At 55.4% G+C, this 16576-nt stretch overlaps 4 protein-coding genes across 5 annotated transcripts; 3 read left to right on the top strand and 1 right to left on the bottom strand.

Annotated features, from left to right (window-relative positions):
• Window positions 1-749: 749 nt before the first annotated feature.
• On the top strand, window positions 750-3555 carry CCDC28B (coiled-coil domain containing 28B). 2 transcript variants are annotated; one of them, XM_084222609.1, is made up of 6 exons: window positions 750-804; window positions 1560-1811; window positions 1921-2081; window positions 2739-2893; window positions 3006-3028; window positions 3370-3555. In XM_084222609.1, the coding sequence occupies exons 2-6, from the start codon at window positions 1657-1659 to the stop codon at window positions 3419-3421; spliced, it is 546 nt and encodes a 181-aa protein (XP_084078735.1). In that variant the 5' UTR covers window positions 750-804; window positions 1560-1656; the 3' UTR covers window positions 3422-3555. The 2 variants fall into 2 exon arrangements, with proteins under 2 accessions (XP_084078735.1, XP_084078734.1); XM_084222608.1 differs by lacking the exon at window positions 750-804 and adding an exon at window positions 982-1059.
• On the top strand, window positions 3516-7082 carry IQCC (IQ motif containing C; the record flags this gene model as incomplete). The annotated part of the gene is made up of 7 exons (XM_084222480.1): window positions 3516-3673; window positions 3761-3825; window positions 3943-4238; window positions 4337-4396; window positions 4914-5187; window positions 5336-5445; window positions 6275-7082. 7 exons carry the CDS (start codon window positions 3516-3518, stop codon window positions 6380-6382), a joined length of 1071 nt encoding a protein of 356 aa, XP_084078606.1. The 3' UTR covers window positions 6383-7082.
• Window positions 7083-7595: 513 nt separating this feature from the next.
• TMEM234 (transmembrane protein 234) lies at window positions 7596-10041 on the bottom strand. Its single transcript, XM_084222614.1, has 5 exons — window positions 10012-10041; window positions 9619-9770; window positions 8560-8626; window positions 8349-8441; window positions 7596-7918 (listed from the first exon to the last, which is right to left on the bottom strand). The coding sequence occupies exons 1-5, from the start codon at window positions 10022-10024 to the stop codon at window positions 7857-7859; spliced, it is 387 nt and encodes a 128-aa protein (XP_084078740.1). The 5' UTR covers window positions 10025-10041; the 3' UTR covers window positions 7596-7856.
• A 62-nt stretch (window positions 10042-10103) lies between these two features.
• On the top strand, window positions 10104-16187 carry EIF3I (eukaryotic translation initiation factor 3 subunit I). Its single transcript, XM_084222663.1, has 11 exons — window positions 10104-10152; window positions 10345-10437; window positions 10522-10609; window positions 11045-11110; window positions 12041-12190; window positions 13161-13288; window positions 14286-14396; window positions 14674-14763; window positions 15196-15269; window positions 15450-15542; window positions 15853-16187. The coding sequence occupies exons 1-11, from the start codon at window positions 10150-10152 to the stop codon at window positions 15932-15934; spliced, it is 978 nt and encodes a 325-aa protein (XP_084078789.1). The 5' UTR covers window positions 10104-10149; the 3' UTR covers window positions 15935-16187.
• Window positions 16188-16576: the final 389 nt, after the last annotated feature.

Genomic DNA, 16576 nt, shown 5'->3' with positions numbered 1-16576 from the left:
GACACGACCTCCCTGTGGAGATTTTGGGCTGTGGGGTGGCTCTGTGGGACACGACCTCCCTGTGGAGATTTTGGGCTCTGGGGTGGCTCTGTGGGACACGACCTCCCTCTGTCCTGTCACAGCTGAGACAGCCACAATACCCAGAGTGTCACCATCTGATTTCAGGAAGCTTCAACCCTTAGAGAGTAACACCAAACCTCTTCAGAAGGCTGCAGGCATCTGCCCTGGTTGTTCTTTGCCCAGCTTTTTGTGCCCCTCACGTTCATGCGTGGCACCTGTGTGCCCTCTGCTCCCTTAGGGCAGCACACCTGGGCACTCCGTGGCTCACCTGCTGCTCACAGCTCTGCTCACTGTGGAGCAGCCCCACTCCCAATCCCCACAAACTCCTCCTGCCTTTTTCCAGGAGCTCTGCTGCTCCTTTCCCCTGGGAATGAGCTGGGGGAGGCTGGGAGGGACGTTTTGCTGCTCTGGGGATGGCATGTCCCTGCTCAGGTGTCCCCAGTGTGACCTGGCCTGTCCCTCCCCGGGATGCTGCAGCCACCAAGAGCCACCAGCCCTGAGGGTCCCGGCCCTGGGGGTACCAACCCCCTTCCCCACCCCCGGCTGGTCCCTTGTGCCCCCATCGGCTCCAAAATGTCCAAGATGGGTTAAAAATCCTGCCGGGATTTACAGGAGCAGCCGCGCTCGGGCTGGAAGGGGGGGACGGGATTTGTTAATCTCGGCCCTGCGCCAGGGCTGGATTTCCCGGCTGCTCCAGCAGGGACGGATCCCGCGGCGCTGCGGGGACACCGGAGGGGACTCGGGGTAAAGCCGGCGGCCGGGGGGGCGGGAGGGGGCGCGGGAACCACCCGGGGGCTCCGCGGGCTCGGGGAGGGGATCCCGCCCCGTTCCCGAGCCGGCGGGACGCTGATCCCGGGGCTGATCCCGGTGTCCGGAGGAAGTTCCCTTTCCCTTTAAATGCAAATCCCGGGCTGTGCGGACGGTGTCCATCGGGCGGGGGGCGTCCGGCGGGCTCGGGGCGTCCATCGGGTCCCGGAGGCCGGAGCGGGCCTGGCTCAGGTCAGTCCCGGCCGTGGCGCTCCGGACGGCGGCCGGAGGTTGCGGGAAAAGGGGACAAAGGGGACAAAGGCGCTCCGCAGCCCCCGGAGCTGCCCCGTCCCGGCGCCGCGCGGGGCTCGGGGGGGCTCGGCGGGACAAAGGGGTGACGGTCCCGATGCGGTGCCTGTCCCGCTCTCGCCGGGGTGTTTCGCGGACAAAATCCTCTTTTCCATCTCGCCGGGGCCCGGCCGGAGCTGCGGCTGCGGTTCAGGCCCCGCCGAGCTCCTGGGGGATGCTCCGGGCGCGGGGAGGGAGCGGAGCCCCCCGGGAATGGGGACCGAGCTCCTGCTCCGGTCCTCCCGCCGCCAGCGAGCCCCGGGGCGGTTCGCGGTGCCCGTGGGTGTCACTCCTTAACCCGGGGTCCCGGTGCTCCTGTCTGTGTCCCCTTGTCCCGAGGCTCCCCCAGCCCCTCCGTGCCCCGGGCAGTCGCGTCCTCTCCCCGAGCCGTCGTCTCCGTGCAGGGAAGGAGCCTCCACGCGCCGTGTCCGCCGCACGCCGGGTCCCGGTCCCGGTCCTGGTCCTGGTCCCGGTGCCGGTGCCGCCGCCCCCGCCGCGGCCATGGAGGAGCGCAGGAAGAAGCGGAGCCCCCAGAGCTGCCTGGCCCAGCCGCCGCCCGCCGGCGCCCCGCGGCCGCTGCCCCCGAGCAAGAGCGCGTCCTTCGCGCTGCCGCTGCCCGCGCTGCCCTCGCCCCGGCAGCGGCCGCGGCCCCGCCGGTCAGTGCGGCCCGGGAGCACCGGGGCGGCCCCGAGCGGGCGGTGCCGGTGCCGCTGCTGACGCCGGTGTCGGTGCCGGTGCCGGTGCCAACGCCGCGTTCCCCGGCAGGGCCAGCAAGGAGCGGGAGCGGGCGCGGGCGGGCGCGGGGGGCTCCCGGGGGGCGCCGCTGCAGCACAGCTTCCTCACGGATGTGTCCGACGTGTGCGAGATGGAGCGGGGGCTGCTCAGCCTCCTCAGCGACTTCCACTCGGGAAAGCTGCAGGCGTTCGGTGAGGAGGGGGATCCGTGGGGTGGGATGGGATCCGTGGGGTGGGATGGGATGGGATGGGATGGGATGGGATGGGATGGGATGGGATGGGATGGGATGGGATGGGATGGGATGGGATGGATGAGATGGGATGGGATGGAATTAATGGGATGGGATGGATGAGATGGGATCCATGGGATGGTTTAGGATGGGATGGGATCCATAGGATGGGATCCATGGAATGGGATGGGGTGGGATTCATGGAATAGGATCCATGGGATGGTTTGGGATGGGATTTGATCCATGGGATGGGATCCGTGGAATGGGATGGGGTGGGATTCATGGAATAGGATCCATGGGATGGGGTGGGATGGGATTTGATCCATGGGATGGGATCCGTGGAATGAGACGAGGTGGGATGGGCACAGGGAAGGAGCAGACTGGGGAATTTTGGGGTGGGGGATTTAGGATCCATTGGGAAGGGGATCCAAGGGAAGGAATGGGCTGGGGGACGGATGGATGGATGGATGGTGGATGGATGGATGATGGATGGATGGACGGATGATGGATCCATAGATCCGGGACACGCTGGGGGCTGGGATTGATCCACAGGGAAGGTGCTCTGGGGCTGTGCTGGATGCTGCCCAGGGATGTTCTGGAAGGTTCTGTGTGCCCCCAGGGAAGGAGTGCTCCTTCGAGCAGCTGGAGCACGTGCGGGAGATGCAGGAGAAGCTGGCGCGGCTGCACTTTGGGCTGGACGTGTGCGTGGAGGAGCTCCCCGAGGAGCAGAAGAAGGCGGCGGCCGACAGGAACCTGGACCAGCTGCTGGCACACGTGAGTGGCACCTGTGACACTCTGTGACACGCTGTGACACCCCTGTCCCCCGCCAGGCCTGGCACTCCCTGGCGTCCCCTCCGCTCCCTCAGCTCTGCCTTTGCTCCCACAGCTGGAAGAGCTCAGCAGCTCCATGTATCCTTGGCTGGTGACAGTGGCAGGGGTGGCAGTGACAGTGGTGGCAGTGACAATGGTGACAGTGATGACAATGATGGCACTGCCCGTGATGGCAGTGGTGACAATGCCCGTGATGGCAATGACGGTGGTGGTAATGACGATGGTGGCAGTGATGGTGGTGACAATGCCCGTGATGGCAATGACGATGGTGGCAGTGACAATGGTGGCAGTGACAGTGGTGGCAGTGACAATGGTGACAGTGACGGTGGTGGCAATGCCAGTAGCGGTGACAGTGACACTGACGACAGTGACACTGGTGACAGTGACGGTGCTGGCGCTTCCCCTTGACCCGCTCTCAGACAGAAGCTGCACCTGGCCGAGAGCTCGGACCCCGAGGACGCGGGGCCCTGACCCCGGCCCCGTCCCCGTCCCCGCCACCCCCGGGCCCCCCGCGCGGGCCCGCCCGGGCCCCCGGCCCCGCCATGGCGGCGGCGGTCGCGGCCCGATGACGTCAGCAGGCGGCGCCGGGGCCATGGCGGCCGTGCCGGGCCCGCGGGCCGGGGCTGAGGCCGAGGAGCGGCGGCGGCTCCTGCGCTCCGTGACCCGGCTGCAGGTGCGGGGCGGGCCCGGGGGGGACGCGGGGCCGGGAAGGGAAGGGGAAAGGTGGGTGAGGCCTTTGGGGGGCACTTCGGGATGAGACCGCTGGAGTGGCACATCTGGAGCGGACCGTGAGGGCGGGCACCCCGTGAGGGCACCTCGGGACGGGCACCTCGGGGCGGGCATCTCCGTGAGGGCGCTTCAGGACGGGCACCTCCGTGAGGGCACCTCGGGACGGGCACCTCCGTGAGGGCACTCCCGTAAGGGCAGCACCGGGCGGGCACCTCCGTGAGGGCACCTCGGGGCGGGCACCTCCATGAGGGCACCTCCATGAGGACACCCCCGTGAGGGCAGCTCCGTGAGGGCACCCCCGGCACCGGGGCGATGCTGCAGCCGGCGCTGCCGCCCGGGCTGGGCCGCGTTCGGTGCCGGTGCCGGTGCCCGGTGGGTTCGGTTCGGTTCCAGCGCTGCCCCCGGGCCGTGCCAGGCCCGTGCCAGGGGGTTCCTGCTGCGGCGGCGGCTGCGGAGCGTGCGGGAGGAGTTCGAGGCCGTGGTGCTGGAGATCGAGGGCGACCTGAGGCAGCTGCGCTGGAGCGGCCGCGTTCTGCCCCGGCCGCGCTTCGGCCCCGAGGTCCGTGAGCACCGGGGCACCGGGAGCGGCACCGGGGACGCCCCCGGGAGCGGGATCGTGGCCCGGTGGCAGCGCTGACCGTGTGACCCTGCCCGCAGGACGCTCCCGGCCCTGCCCCCGCAGGATTTGGCGCTCCAGGTGCAGCCCGGCCCGCCCAGGTGATTCCTCCCTCCCTGTCCCACCTGTCCTGAGCTTTCTATTTCCTTTTATATCTTTTATTTCGTTTATTTTAATATTTTCTTTGATTTTTTGGATATTTCTTTATATATTATATATTTCCTCTAATATTTTCTTTGATATGTTTATATTTCTTTATATTTTTGATATATGTTATTTTGTTTGCTTTAATATTTTCTTTTCATATTTTCTTTGATATTTCTTTATATTATCTTTGATATATTTTAATTTCATATTTTCTTTTATATTTTCTTTGATATTTCTTTATATTTTCTTTTATACTCCCTTATATTTCTTCATATTTTCTTTTATATTTCTTTATATTCCTTTATATTTTCTTCCTATTCATCTTCATCTTTTCTTCCTATTCCTCTCTTTTTTTTTTTGCACTTTCTTGATTTTTTTAAAAAATATTTTTCCCGTATTTTTTCCCCCTCTCCCATTGTATTGGGATTTTTTTCCCCCCTCTTTTCCTTTTTTTCCCCCCCTCTTTTCCAGCCCTCTCCAGGCAAACCCTTGGATCCAGGAGAAAACAAAAAAAGAAGAAAACAGGAAAAGCTGAATCCTGGTGGAGCAGAGCGGGGTGGGAGCTGTGGGAACATCCCCCCCTCAGCCCCCCTGCCCCGGGGGACACCCCCAAACCCCAAAAACCCCCAAATCCCCCCAGATTTGGGGTGTGGTGCTGCTGAAAGCCCCGAGGAGGAGGAGGAGGAGGAGGAAGGAGGAGCCCTGGAGTGGGACAGCGACAGCAGCGAGCTGGGAGCCAGCCCAGGTGAGGAACGCCAAATATTTTGGGAATAGTTTGGAAAGGCTGGAGCAGGGCTGAGCTCTGGGGGCCAGCAGAGCTCAGGGATGTTTTGGGAAGGCTGGAGCAGCCCCCCCAGGGCTGAGCTTTGGGTTTTTTCCCGTTTTTTGGGCAGGAATCCCAGAGGAGCTGCAGGGGCTGCCCCGCCGGGAGCTGCAGGCGCACAGGACTCGGCTGCTGCTGGAGCTGCTGTGGGTGCAACAGGCCATTGCCAGCAGGAAACACGTGAGGGATGGGGCTGGGGAAAGGATTGAAAATGTGAAGGGAAAGCAGAGAAAATATCACAGAAAATAGCACAGAAAATATCAAAGAAAATATAAAGAAATATCAAAGAAAATATAAAGGAAATAGAAAGAAATAGCAAAGAATATAAAGGAAATATGAAGGAATATAAAGGAATCAAGAAAATATAAAGGAATATAAAGGAAAATATAAATGAGAATGTTTTTAAAAATATAAAGGAATATCAAAGAAAATATCAAAGAAAATATAAAGGAAATAGAAAATGTAAAGGAATATCCAAGAAAATATAAGGGAATATCAAAGAAAATATAAAGGAAAATATCAAAGAAAATATAAAAGGAATAGAAAAGATAAAGGAAATATCAAAGAAAATATGAAGGAAATAGAAATATCAAAGAATATAAAAAATATGAAAGAATATAAAGGAATCAAGAAAATATAAAGGAAAATATAAAAGAAAATATAAAGGAAATAGAAAATATAAAGGAATATCCAAGAAAGTATAAAGGAATATATCAAAGAAAATAGAAATATCAAAGAAAATATAAAGTAAATTGAAAATATGAAGGAAATATCAAAGAAAATATTTTAAAAATATTAAAGAAAATATAAAGGAATATAATAGAAAATATAAGGAAAATATCAAGAAAAAGAAAATATAATGAAATATCAAAGACAATATAAAAGAGAAAATGTAAAGAGATAGAAAATGTAAAGATGTGCATAGAAAATAAATAGAAAATATAAAGAAATGCATAGAAAGTAGACAGGAAATGTGGAGCCATGTCCAGCAGGCTGTGTCTCCCTGCAGTTCCTGCTGCTGAGGCAGAAGCTGGGTGTTCCTGACCATGCCAGCAGCATCCCCCAGTTCCTGGCCTGCTGTGGAGAAGCCCTGGAGCTGCAGCAGCAGCAGCCCTGATGGCACAGGGGGGATTTCACTCCAGAAAAATGGAAGAAAATCCTTCTGTGGATGTTTGAACACCATCAGCCGTGGGGATCCTGCAGGGATCCATCCCACCCCACCCCAGGAGATGCCTGCTGTGCCTGGGCTGCATCCAGGGGACAGGAGGATGTCACTCCCAGCAGGTGCTGTGGGTGCAGGACTGTGGGGATCCCACATGGGAACGTGTTGGGGTGCTCTGCACTCTCCAGGGTGTCCCAGGGCATTTTTGGGAGCACTGGAGCGCTGAGTGGGGAGGGAGGCCCAGCCCTGAGCCTTGGGATGAGGCTCCTTCCTGCCTTTCCTCTGCCTCTGGGGATTCTCCTGGGGCACAGGCAGGAAAGCACCTGGTGCTTTGTCACTTCCTTCAGCTCAGGGACATGCCAGCTCCTTCAGACAGGGACACCCAGGGACATCCCAGGGACACCCAGGGACATCCCAGCTCCCTCAGAAAGGGACACCCAGGGGACATCCCAGCTCCTTCAAAAAGGGACATCCATCCCAGGGACATCCCAGGTTCCTCAGAAAGGGACACCCAGGGACATCCCAGGGACATCTCAGGTCCCTCAGGGACTTCCCCCATGGTGCTGTGCTTCCCTGCCCCGACCCCACTGCAGATGTGGATCCTGCTCTGGAATTCTGGAATTCCTTTTATTTTTTTTGTGAATAAAAAAAAATCTTTTCCTGTGTGGCTCCCTGGTTTCTCCTGATGTGTCCAGGACAGGACCTTTGGGACCTCCCAAACTGTGACAGGGAGGTGACAGCACCTGGGCAGGGAGGGGGGGGACACGAGCTGCTGATCCAGAAATCCTGGAGGATAAATCCTGGAGGATCAGAGAGCCCTGTGGTTCCTGCTGCTCTGGGGCTGTGGGATGTGGCCACAACTTCTGCTGCAGCCTTTGCATCCGTGGGAACTGGGCTGGGCTCGGCAGGGAGGGTTTGGGGTCCTCAGGAGGATGCACAGGAGGTTTGGGGACAGGCAGAAGGGTGCTCAGAAGGGTTTGGGATTGATTGTCAGAAGGGTTTGGGGTGGCTGGAAGGGTTTGGTTAGGGTTTGGCAGAAGGATTTAGGCTCAGTGAGGAGCTGGTTGAAGGGTTTAGGGTGGCTGGGAGGGTTTAGGCTCAGTGAGGGGCTGGTGAAGGGTTTAGGGGTGGTCAGAAGGGTTTGGGCTAATCAAAAATCCATCCGTGCCAGGAGGTCACACTGGATAATTTATTAACCATTTCTTACCCTTCCCATGCTGGACAAGCCAGTTCAATCCCTGTGTTCTTCAGAGAGCGCCCCAGATCCCCCTAAGGCACAAACCTGGCTGCTGTCCCTGCAGTGGGGCCAGCCTGGGAGTGCAGCCCGTGGGTTTTGTTTGGGATCCATCCCAAAACACCTTCCCAGGTGGGGCTGAGCCAGGACCCCCCCAGGCCGGGCAGGAGCCCTGGCTCAGCCTCTGCTGCTGCCTCAGGCCCCAGCCAGGCACAGGGACACCCCCAGCATGGTGAGCAGCATTCCTGCCACGGCTCCTGGGGAGGAACAAATCATCATCAATAACTGGGGACAAACTGGGAATCTGCCTCAGACCACAACCTCCAGCTCCTGCACTTTGAAATTTCCCATTTCCTGCTCTTTCCTGATCACCTGAGCAGGGCAGGGTGACTTTTGGGCCACTCCTTTTCCATGGGGGCATTTTATTCATGGTTAAACATCTCCTGAGGGAAATTTAAATCCTTTTAGCTTAAAACAGCCAATTCTGGCTTTAAATTCACCAGCCCTGCCCAAAAATCTGTTCCAATTCCCTTTCCCTTTTCAATTCCCTGCTCTGACCCAGTTCGAGCCTTGTGGGGTGTTTGGTGTCTTCAGATTATAAATGAAGTTATGCATTAAAAATCAAACCAAATCATCTCAATCCAATAAAAGCTGATTTCTTGAGGAAATGCTCCAAGTGGGACTCACTTTTCCCCCCAATGTCCTCTCCCAGGAATTTCCCAGTCACCAAGGTCACAACCAAAGCCAGGGAGTTGCAGAGTGGCACCGCCAGGGACAGGTCTGAAATGCAGAAATTTGATTTATTTGGGATCACTCCCAGGGAGCTGCTTCCTGTTTGGCCTGACCCACAAAATCCCATCAAACCACCCCAAAAAAAAAAACAGCAGCAGGGACTGACCTGTGGAGGCCAAGGTGAGGTAGAAGAGCAGAGATCCAGCCTGGTTGAGCAGGAAGGGCAGCAGGTACTGCAGGGGAACACGGGGCTGGATGAGGGTCTGGGGGGTGGCAGTGCCAGCCCAGCTCGGGGCAGAGAGAGGTGGGAATTACAGGTGGGAATCAGAGGTGGGAATTACAGGTGGGAATTCTGCAGGAACAGCCCCCTGAGGACGGGGAATCGGAGTTTCAGGAAGGACAGTGTTAAAAACAAAGTTTATTTTTTCTCTCGGTGTCCTGGTTCTTGTTACTGTTATGGTTCAGATAATACAATCCACAAATACAGAGCTATGTGACACTGTTAGTTACAGAAATAAAAGTATTCAACAGCACACAGTTTCTGCTTTAATAATATCACAAGGTCTAAGCTATATTCCTCACGCTATTATTCTACACACACAAAACCTGACATATTACACTACACTAAAAATCAGTTTAAAGGGATTACAAACTGTATCATATCAGCATCTTTGTGATTAATAATAACTTGCAGAACACATCAATTAGAAATAAAGCTGTCACTGTCACATTCCCTGAAAAATCCCCTTGCCCAGGGTTTCTCTCCTGGGAAGCTGAGAAGCCTCAGAGAAAAATGAAAACAATAATTATCTGATCTGCTTCTCCTGTGTTTTGCTGCTTTGGAATGTGGTTTGGAGATTGTTTATCCAACATGGGAATTGTTTTCACTTATTGGCCCATCGGGGTCAGGCTGTCAGGACTCTGAGGAGAGAGCCACAAGTTTTTCATCAGCATCTTGTAAACCCTTCTGCCTGTATCCTTCAGTATTCTTTAATATAATACAGTAACATAAAATAATAAATTAGCCTTCTAAGAACATGGAGTCAGATTCACAATTTCATCCCAACGACGGGGGACTCAGAAAATACCACAGAAAGCCATTAATGCTATTTGTTACCAATGTTATTTGTTATTTAGGCTATTTGTTATTTAGTCTATTTGTTACTAATGTTATTTGTTATTTAGGCCATTTGTTATTTAGTCTGTTTGTTATCAGGGCTCTCACCTGGCCGTTGAGGCTGAGGAAGCGCAGCTCCGCCAGCAGCTGCCGCAGGCGGCCCCGGCCCCGCCGCTCCTCCATGCCCGCCGCTGCCGCTCTCAGGAACGGCCCGGTGCCGCCCCACAGCGCGGCCACCAGCGCCAGGGCCAGCGCCTGCCCTGCGGAACACCGGGCAGTGCCCAAGGCGCTCGGAGCGGCCCGGCCCGGTGCCGGCTGTCCCTGCCCGCGGGACCGGCTGTTCCTTCCCCACTCCACGCTCCCGTCCTGCCACAAGATCCCGACCTCCCTCCCCAACCTCCCCGCGCTCCCCTGGAGCCCTCGCACCCCCTCAGGACCCCCCAGCCACGTTATCCCTCCTTCCCAAACAAACCCTCCCCGCCGCCATCACTCCCCCCTCACCCGCGGTCGCCATGGCGACGCCGCCGCACTTCCTGCTTTCCCGGAAGCAGCTCTGTTGCCATGGAGACCGTGACGCGTTTCCGCCGCGCCGCCGCCATCCCGGAAGTGCCGCCCCGCTCCCGCCTCAGCGTGGCCGCCATGGTGAGCGCGGGATCGCCGCGGCCTCGGGGGTCGCGGGCTGTGGTCGCCACCGAGGATTTCGCGGCTCCACGCCCCCGGTCCGGGGCTCTTTGGCCGCGTCCCGGGAGCCTCGGACCGCGGGCCGCGCTCGCCTCCCGTCCTCCCCCTTTTTACCCTCCCCGCGCTCATCTGTTATTTAATCATTAATTGCAGAAGCCCATCCTGCTGCAAGGCCATGAGCGCTCCATCACTCAGATCAAATACAACCGCGAGGGAGACCTGCTCTTCACCGTGGCCAAGGATCCCGTGAGTGCTCCCCACCCCCGCTAATTCCCCCTTCATTAATTCATCCTTAATTTTAATTTCTTTTTCTTTTCCCCCTCCTCGCAGATTGTCAATGTTTGGTATTCGGTGAACGGCGAGAGGTTGGGAACCTACAATGGGCACACGGGCGCTGTGTGGTGTGTGGATGCTGACTGTATCCTTTGATCCCAGACCGGTTTTATTCCGTGTTTTAGTGGCTGAATCATTCCCGGCTTCTCCTCCGGCTGCTCCTCGTTTTCCCCTCCGAGAGCAGCGTTTAAACTCTTCTGCTGCCTCTTTTCCCATTTTTTGGGTGTTTTCCCTTTTGGGATAACATCCCCGTGGATATCTGGGTTTGTTGTGCCTTTTGCTGCTTCTCTGGACATTTGGGAAGATGAGATAAAAGTGTGGAACTTTGTTTAAATGCAAGAAGCTGAACCTTTTCTTTTAAATTTCCTGGGGAAAAGATGGGATTTTACCATGGGAACACTTGCATTCCCTGGGGCAGATTTTTCCCTCAAAACCAAAATCCCTTTTTGGGTGCAGAAACCTCCTCTGGGTGCCTGGGCAGGGGAGTTTGGGGCTGATTTTCCCTTAATGGTGACACCAGGGGACACCAGGCACGTCCTGACCGGCTCTGCCGACAACAGCTGCCGCCTGTGGGACTGTGAGACAGGTGAGGCCACCCAGATCCCCCTGGGGACACCCCTGGGAGGGTGCTGAGCCTGGGGGACACCCTTGGGGACACCCCTGGGACACCCCTGGGACAGTCCTGAGCCTGGGGTCACCCCTTGGGGACACCCCTGGGACAGTCCTGGGACTCTTCCCCATCCCTGTTAAAATCTGAGGCTCCCCCCAGCAAGGCTGGAATTTTCACCTCAGCACAGGGTGTGGAACTGAATCCACTCCTAAATTCCCACCCAGAGCATTCCAGGATTTTATTCCATGCTCTCCCAGGCTGTTTTTAATGAGGGAATCACTTCCCAGCTCCCTGATAATTCCTTTTTTCCCTCCCCTGTTACAATCTGGAGCTCCCCTGAGCGAGGCTGGAAGTGACCCAGAGCAGGGACCTGGAACTGAATCCATTCCTAAATTCCCTCCCCAGAGCATTCCAGGGTTCCATTCTATTCCAGCACCTTCTCCCAATGAGGATGGGTGGTTTTAATGAGGGAATCCCTTCCCAGCTCCCTGGAAATCCCTCTCCCCCTCCCCTTTTTAAATCTGGAAGGCCGGAAGTGACCCAGAGCAGCGACCTGGAACTGAATCCACTCCTAAATTCAGTTCCAGAGCATTCCAGGTTCCATTCCAGGGTTCCATTCCATTCCATCCCCTTCTCCCAATGAGGATGGGTGTTTTGAACCTGGGAACCCCTTCCCAGCTCCCTGGAAATCCCTCTTCCCTTTTAAAATCTGAGGCTCCTCTAAGCCTGGCTGGAATTGACCCAGAGCAGCGACCTGGAACTGAATCCACTCCTAAATTCCCTCCCAGAGCATTCCAGGGTTCCATTCTATTCCAACCCCTTCTCCCAATGAGGATGGGTGTTTTTAACCTGGAACCCCTTCCCATCTCCCTGGAAATGCCCCTTCCCCTGCTCTGTGCCCCCCAGGGAAGCAGCTGGCCCTGGTGAAGACCAGCTCGGCCGTCAGGACGTGCGGCTTCGACTTTGGAGGCAACATCATCATGTTCTCCACGGACAAGCAGATGGGCTACCAGTGCTTTGTCAGCTTCTTCGACCTCAGGGACCCCAGCCAGATCGGTGAGGGGCCAGGGAACCCATCCCACCGGGCCTTTGGGGGTTAAATCTCACCGGCAGGGGTTCCTTCCCCTGTCCCACATTGGCCCGGAATGTTTTCAGGGGTGGAGCAGAGGAGATGATTCCATAAAAAATCTCCTGAAAGGATTCCCTAAAAATCTGAAATGATTCCCTAAAAAAATCTCCTAAAAGGATTCCCTCAAAAATCTCCTGAAAGGATTCCCTAAAAAAATCTCCTGAAAGGATTCCCTAAAAAAATCTCCTGAAAGGATTCCCTAAAAAAATCTCCTGAAATGATTCCCTCAAAAATCTCCTGAAATCATTCCCTAAAAAGTCTCCTAAAATGATTTCCCTAAAAAATCTCTTTTGGATGCTGGGAGTGGTTGGGAGGTGATCACATCAGCAGGGACACAATTCCTTCTCCCATTTCCAAAATGCTGTCCCTGCAAATCTGAGCTCCACAAATAAAAACCCCCAAGGAATCCACCCTGAAAGGCTGGAGAATCCCAAATCCAGGCTGATCAGGGCCATAAAAGGATAAATCTTAATTTTATAGGGGATTACAAGATCCCAAATGAGCCCCTCTTACCTCAGCAGCATCAGGAGCAGGGGAGAGCCAATTTGTGGGAGTGCTGCACCCTGAATTCCTGCACTTGAAAAGTGAATTTCCCTAAAAAAAAATCTCTTTGCTGGATGGCTGGGGGGTGATCACATCAGCAAGGACACAATTCCTTCTCCCATTTCCAAAATGCTGCCCCTGGAAATCTCTTTTGGATGCTGGGAGTGCCTGGGGGGTGATCACATCAGCAAGGACACAAATCCTTCATCCCCATTTCCCAAACGCTGTCCCTGCAAATCTGATCTCCACAAATAAAAACCCCCAAGGAATCCCCCCTGAAAGGCTGGAAAACCCCAAATCCAGGCTGAGCAGGGCCAGGAGGGGGCCTGGGTGGCTGATCTGCCCCTTCCCCAGAGAACAACGAGCCCTACATGAAGATTCCCTGCAGCGACTCCAAGATCACCAGCGCCGTGTGGGGCCCGCTCGGCGAGTTCATCATCGCTGGCCACGAGAACGGGGAGCTCAACCAGTTCAGTGCCAAGGTCAGGGCCTGGGGCAGCCTGGCAGCATTCCCAGGGGGAGCAGGGATGGGATTTGGGGGCTGGGGGCTGCAGGAGCAGCGTCAGTGAGGATCATTGGGATGTGGGGCTGCCCTGAGCGAGGCTGGATTGGCACAGCGCTGAGTGTGGGACTGAATCTGTGCTAAATTCCCTTCCAGCCCAGAGCATCCCAGGATTTTATTCCATGATCTCTTCTGTTCCATGTTGTTTTTAATGAGGGAATCACTTCCCAGCTCCCTGAAAATCCCTCTTCTGGTAAAACCTGAGGCTGCCCCAAGTGACACTGGAAGTGACAGAGCAGGGACATGGAACTGGATCCATTCCTAAATTCCCTCCCAAAGCATTCCAGGATTCCATTCCATGTTCTCCCAAGTTGTTTTTAATGAGGGAATCACTTCCCAGCTCCCTGAAAATCCCTCTTCCCCTCCCCTTTTTAAAATCTGAGGCTCCCCCAAGTGAGACTGGAAGTGACACAGAGCAGGGAACTGAATCCATTCCCAAATTCCCACTCAGAGCATTCCAGGATTCTGTTCCATGCTCTCCCAGGATTTTATTCCATGATCTCCCAGGCTATTTTTAATGAGGGAATCACTTCCCAGCTCCCTGAAAATCCCTCTTCCCCTCCCCTTTTTAAAATCTGAGGCTGCCCCAAGCAAGGCTGGAATTTTCACCTCATCACAGGGTATGGAACTGAATCCACTCCTAAATTCCTACCCAAAGCATTCCAGGATTTTATTCCATGCTCTCCCAAGGTGTTTTTAATGAGGGAATCACTTCTCAGCTCCCTGAAAATCCCTCTTCCCTTCCCCTGTTAAAATCTGAGGCTGCCCTGAGCGAGGCTGGAAGTGACACAGAGCAGCGACCTGGAACTGAATCCACTCCTAAATTCCCACCCAGAGCATTCCAGGGTTTCCATTCCAGGTTATTTTTCATGAGGGAATCCCTTTCCAGCTCCCTGAAAACTCCTTTTCCCCCACAGTCAGGGGAGCAGCTCTCCAACATCAAGGAGCACACCAAGCAAATCAATGACATCCAGACCTCGCGGGACATGACCATGTTCATCACTGCTTCCAAGGATAACACAGCCAAGGTCAGCTTTTCCTGCAGCTTTCCTGGCAGGATCTCTGCTCTCCCACAGGGTTTTGCTCCCTGGGGATGCTCAGTGAGAAAGGAGAGGTTCTAAATGAACAGCTGAGCGTTGAAAATGAAATATTTGGGTATTTCTGCAGAACGTTCGCGGGTTTGATTCTGGAAGGTGGAAGATTTTCCTTTCTGGGGGAATATTTTTGGGGATTTGAGCTTGCAGAGGGAACATCCATGCAGGTGAGGCCCAGCTGATCCATGAATTCCTCCTTTTCCCCTCGTAGCTCTTTGACTGCACGTCCCTGGAGCACCTGAAGACGTTCCGGACGGAGCGGCCGGTGAATTCTGCAGCCCTTTCCCCCATTTTTGACCACGTAAGGATGAGCTCCCTCAGGCCCTCTCTGATCCTGGCCTTCCTGCCCCGTGGGTGTTCCCAGTCCAGCCCAAATCCAGGGCTCTGGAATGAGCCTGGGGAGTTTTGCTGGGGCAGGCAGTGGGAGCTGAGTTCTGTGTGCTCTGAGGGAGTGTGGCAGGGAGGTGAGAGCTCCTCAGGGAGTGGGAGGCCTGCTGCTGGATTTGTGGGATTTGTGGGATCTGTGGGATTTTTGGGATTGCTGGGAAGTGCTGGGGGCAATCACCACATCTGGAAGTGTCCAGGGAACCTCTGGACCTGGCACTCTCTGCTCTAAACTGGTTTCAAGTTCAATGCCAGGCTCAATCTTGGGTATTTCCCGACTCAGTGATGCCGGGATTCCCCAAATCCCAGAGGGAAGGGCTGTGATTCCTCTGGTTTCCTTCCCCTGCAGGTGGTGCTGGGAGGAGGGCAGGAGGCCATGGATGTGACCACAACCTCCACCAGGATTGGCAAATTCGAGGCCAGGTTGGTCCTTTTCCCTCTGGCAGGGGAAATCCTCACCCAGAGCACTCTCAAGGATTGCTGTTCCCTTTCCTTTGGGAAGTTGGCAGTGCTGGAGGAACCCTGGAGCTTTTTCCTTTCGTTTTTGAGGGTTCTGTGGTGTCCCTCCTGGGTTTGTGACAATTTCAATCTTCCTCCCTCCAGGTTCTTCCACTTGGCTTTTGAGGAGGAGTTTGGCAGAGTCAAGGGGCACTTTGGGCCCATCAACAGCGTGGCCTTCCACCCTGATGGGAAGAGGTGAGAGCCTCCCTGGGGATCTTGCAGCATCCCCAGTCCACCCAATCCCACTTTTGAACTGGGATATGACCAGACTGAGGGGATTTCTGTGCTGGGAATGGACCCAGCCCCTGGATCCTCCCATTCTGAGCCAGCCCGGGCAGTCTCTCACACCCTGCCCCGCACTCAGGCCACATCCCTGATCTTTTTTTCCCCTTTGTGGTTCCTGTATCAGTTTCAGGAGTGGGTGGGGAGGCCAGACTTGCCATTTTTTTGCTGCCAGCAGCATTCCTGCCTTTCCCATTGCTGACTTTGCCTTTCCTCCCTGCAGCTACAGCAGTGGGGGTGAGGATGGCTACGTCCGCATCCATTACTTCGATCCCCAGTACTTCGAGTTCGAGTTCGAGGCCTGAAGGAGGATTTCCCTCTCCTCTCCTCTTCTTTTCCCTTCTCCAACCCCTTGCCCAGTCCAGGGGCTCCACCAGGAAAAGCCTGAAGTTGTTTTTGGCAGCGGTTTTGGGGGCTGTGGGGAGTTGGGGAAGTGGGAACTCCAGTGGCTTTAACTGGGACGAGAGTGAAGGGAACTGGGTTGGCTGCCTGCCCTGCTGGGCATATTTATAAACCAGGGGAGGGGAAAAAATGAGGAAATAAATAGAAATCTTTTCTAAACACAAAGAAAAGCACCTCTGTGGGCTTTATTTTAGGTTGGTTTTCCCCATCAGGACCAAAATTCACCCAAGGACTTTGTTTTCCCAGCTCTGTTGTCAGTGCTTTGCTCCACACCCATGGAGCAGTGCTGCTCCTCCTGGGACCTCTGCCCATCCTGAGCTCCTTCCCAGAGAGGCTGCACGGCCTCAGGCCCTGCCCTGAAGTGTGAAAAAGCTGCAAGTGCAGCAGCCAGGAATTGTTTTGCAGCTGCCACGCACGCGCCCGGCCCCGCCGCTCCGTTTGTCCGTTTGTCTGCTGGGCTGACCCCGAGCCAGCTCCCTCCTGGAACAGGGATTTCCTGCCCAGGAGCTGCACATCCTCACCCTCCCACCCTCCTGGCTCTTTTT

This window comes from Fringilla coelebs (genome assembly GCF_963513975.1).
Source record: "Fringilla coelebs genome assembly, chromosome: 28".
NCBI lineage: Eukaryota > Metazoa > Chordata > Aves > Passeriformes > Fringillidae > Fringilla > Fringilla coelebs.
This window is presented reverse-complemented; position numbering and strand designations above follow the sequence as displayed.

What these genes read in the sequence shown, in the direction of transcription:
- CCDC28B (XM_084222609.1), top strand. Translation starts at nt 1,657, where the DNA reads ATGGAGGAGCGCAGGAAGAAGCGGAGCCCCCAGAGCTGCCTGGCCCAG. An exon ending in CAGCGGCCGCGGCCCCGCCG is followed by an intron (nt 1,812 to 1,920) that starts GTCAGTGCGGCC and finishes GTTCCCCGGCAG; the next exon opens with GGCCAGCAAGGAGCGGGAGC. An exon ending in GAAGAGCTCAGCAGCTCCAT is followed by an intron (nt 3,029 to 3,369) that starts GTATCCTTGGCT and finishes ACCCGCTCTCAG; the next exon opens with ACAGAAGCTGCACCTGGCCG.
- TMEM234 (XM_084222614.1), bottom strand. An exon ending in TCCTCAGCCTCAACGGCCAG is followed by an intron (nt 8,627 to 9,618) that starts GTGAGAGCCCTG and finishes GTTCCCCTGCAG; the next exon opens with TACCTGCTGCCCTTCCTGCT. An exon ending in AGAGGACATTGGGGGGAAAA is followed by an intron (nt 7,919 to 8,348) that starts GTGAGTCCCACT and finishes GTTCCTCCCCAG; the next exon opens with GAGCCGTGGCAGGAATGCTG.
- EIF3I (XM_084222663.1), top strand. An exon ending in GTGGTGTGTGGATGCTGACT is followed by an intron (nt 10,610 to 11,044) that starts GTATCCTTTGAT and finishes TGGTGACACCAG; the next exon opens with GGGACACCAGGCACGTCCTG. An exon ending in CCAAGGATAACACAGCCAAG is followed by an intron (nt 14,397 to 14,673) that starts GTCAGCTTTTCC and finishes TTCCCCTCGTAG; the next exon opens with CTCTTTGACTGCACGTCCCT.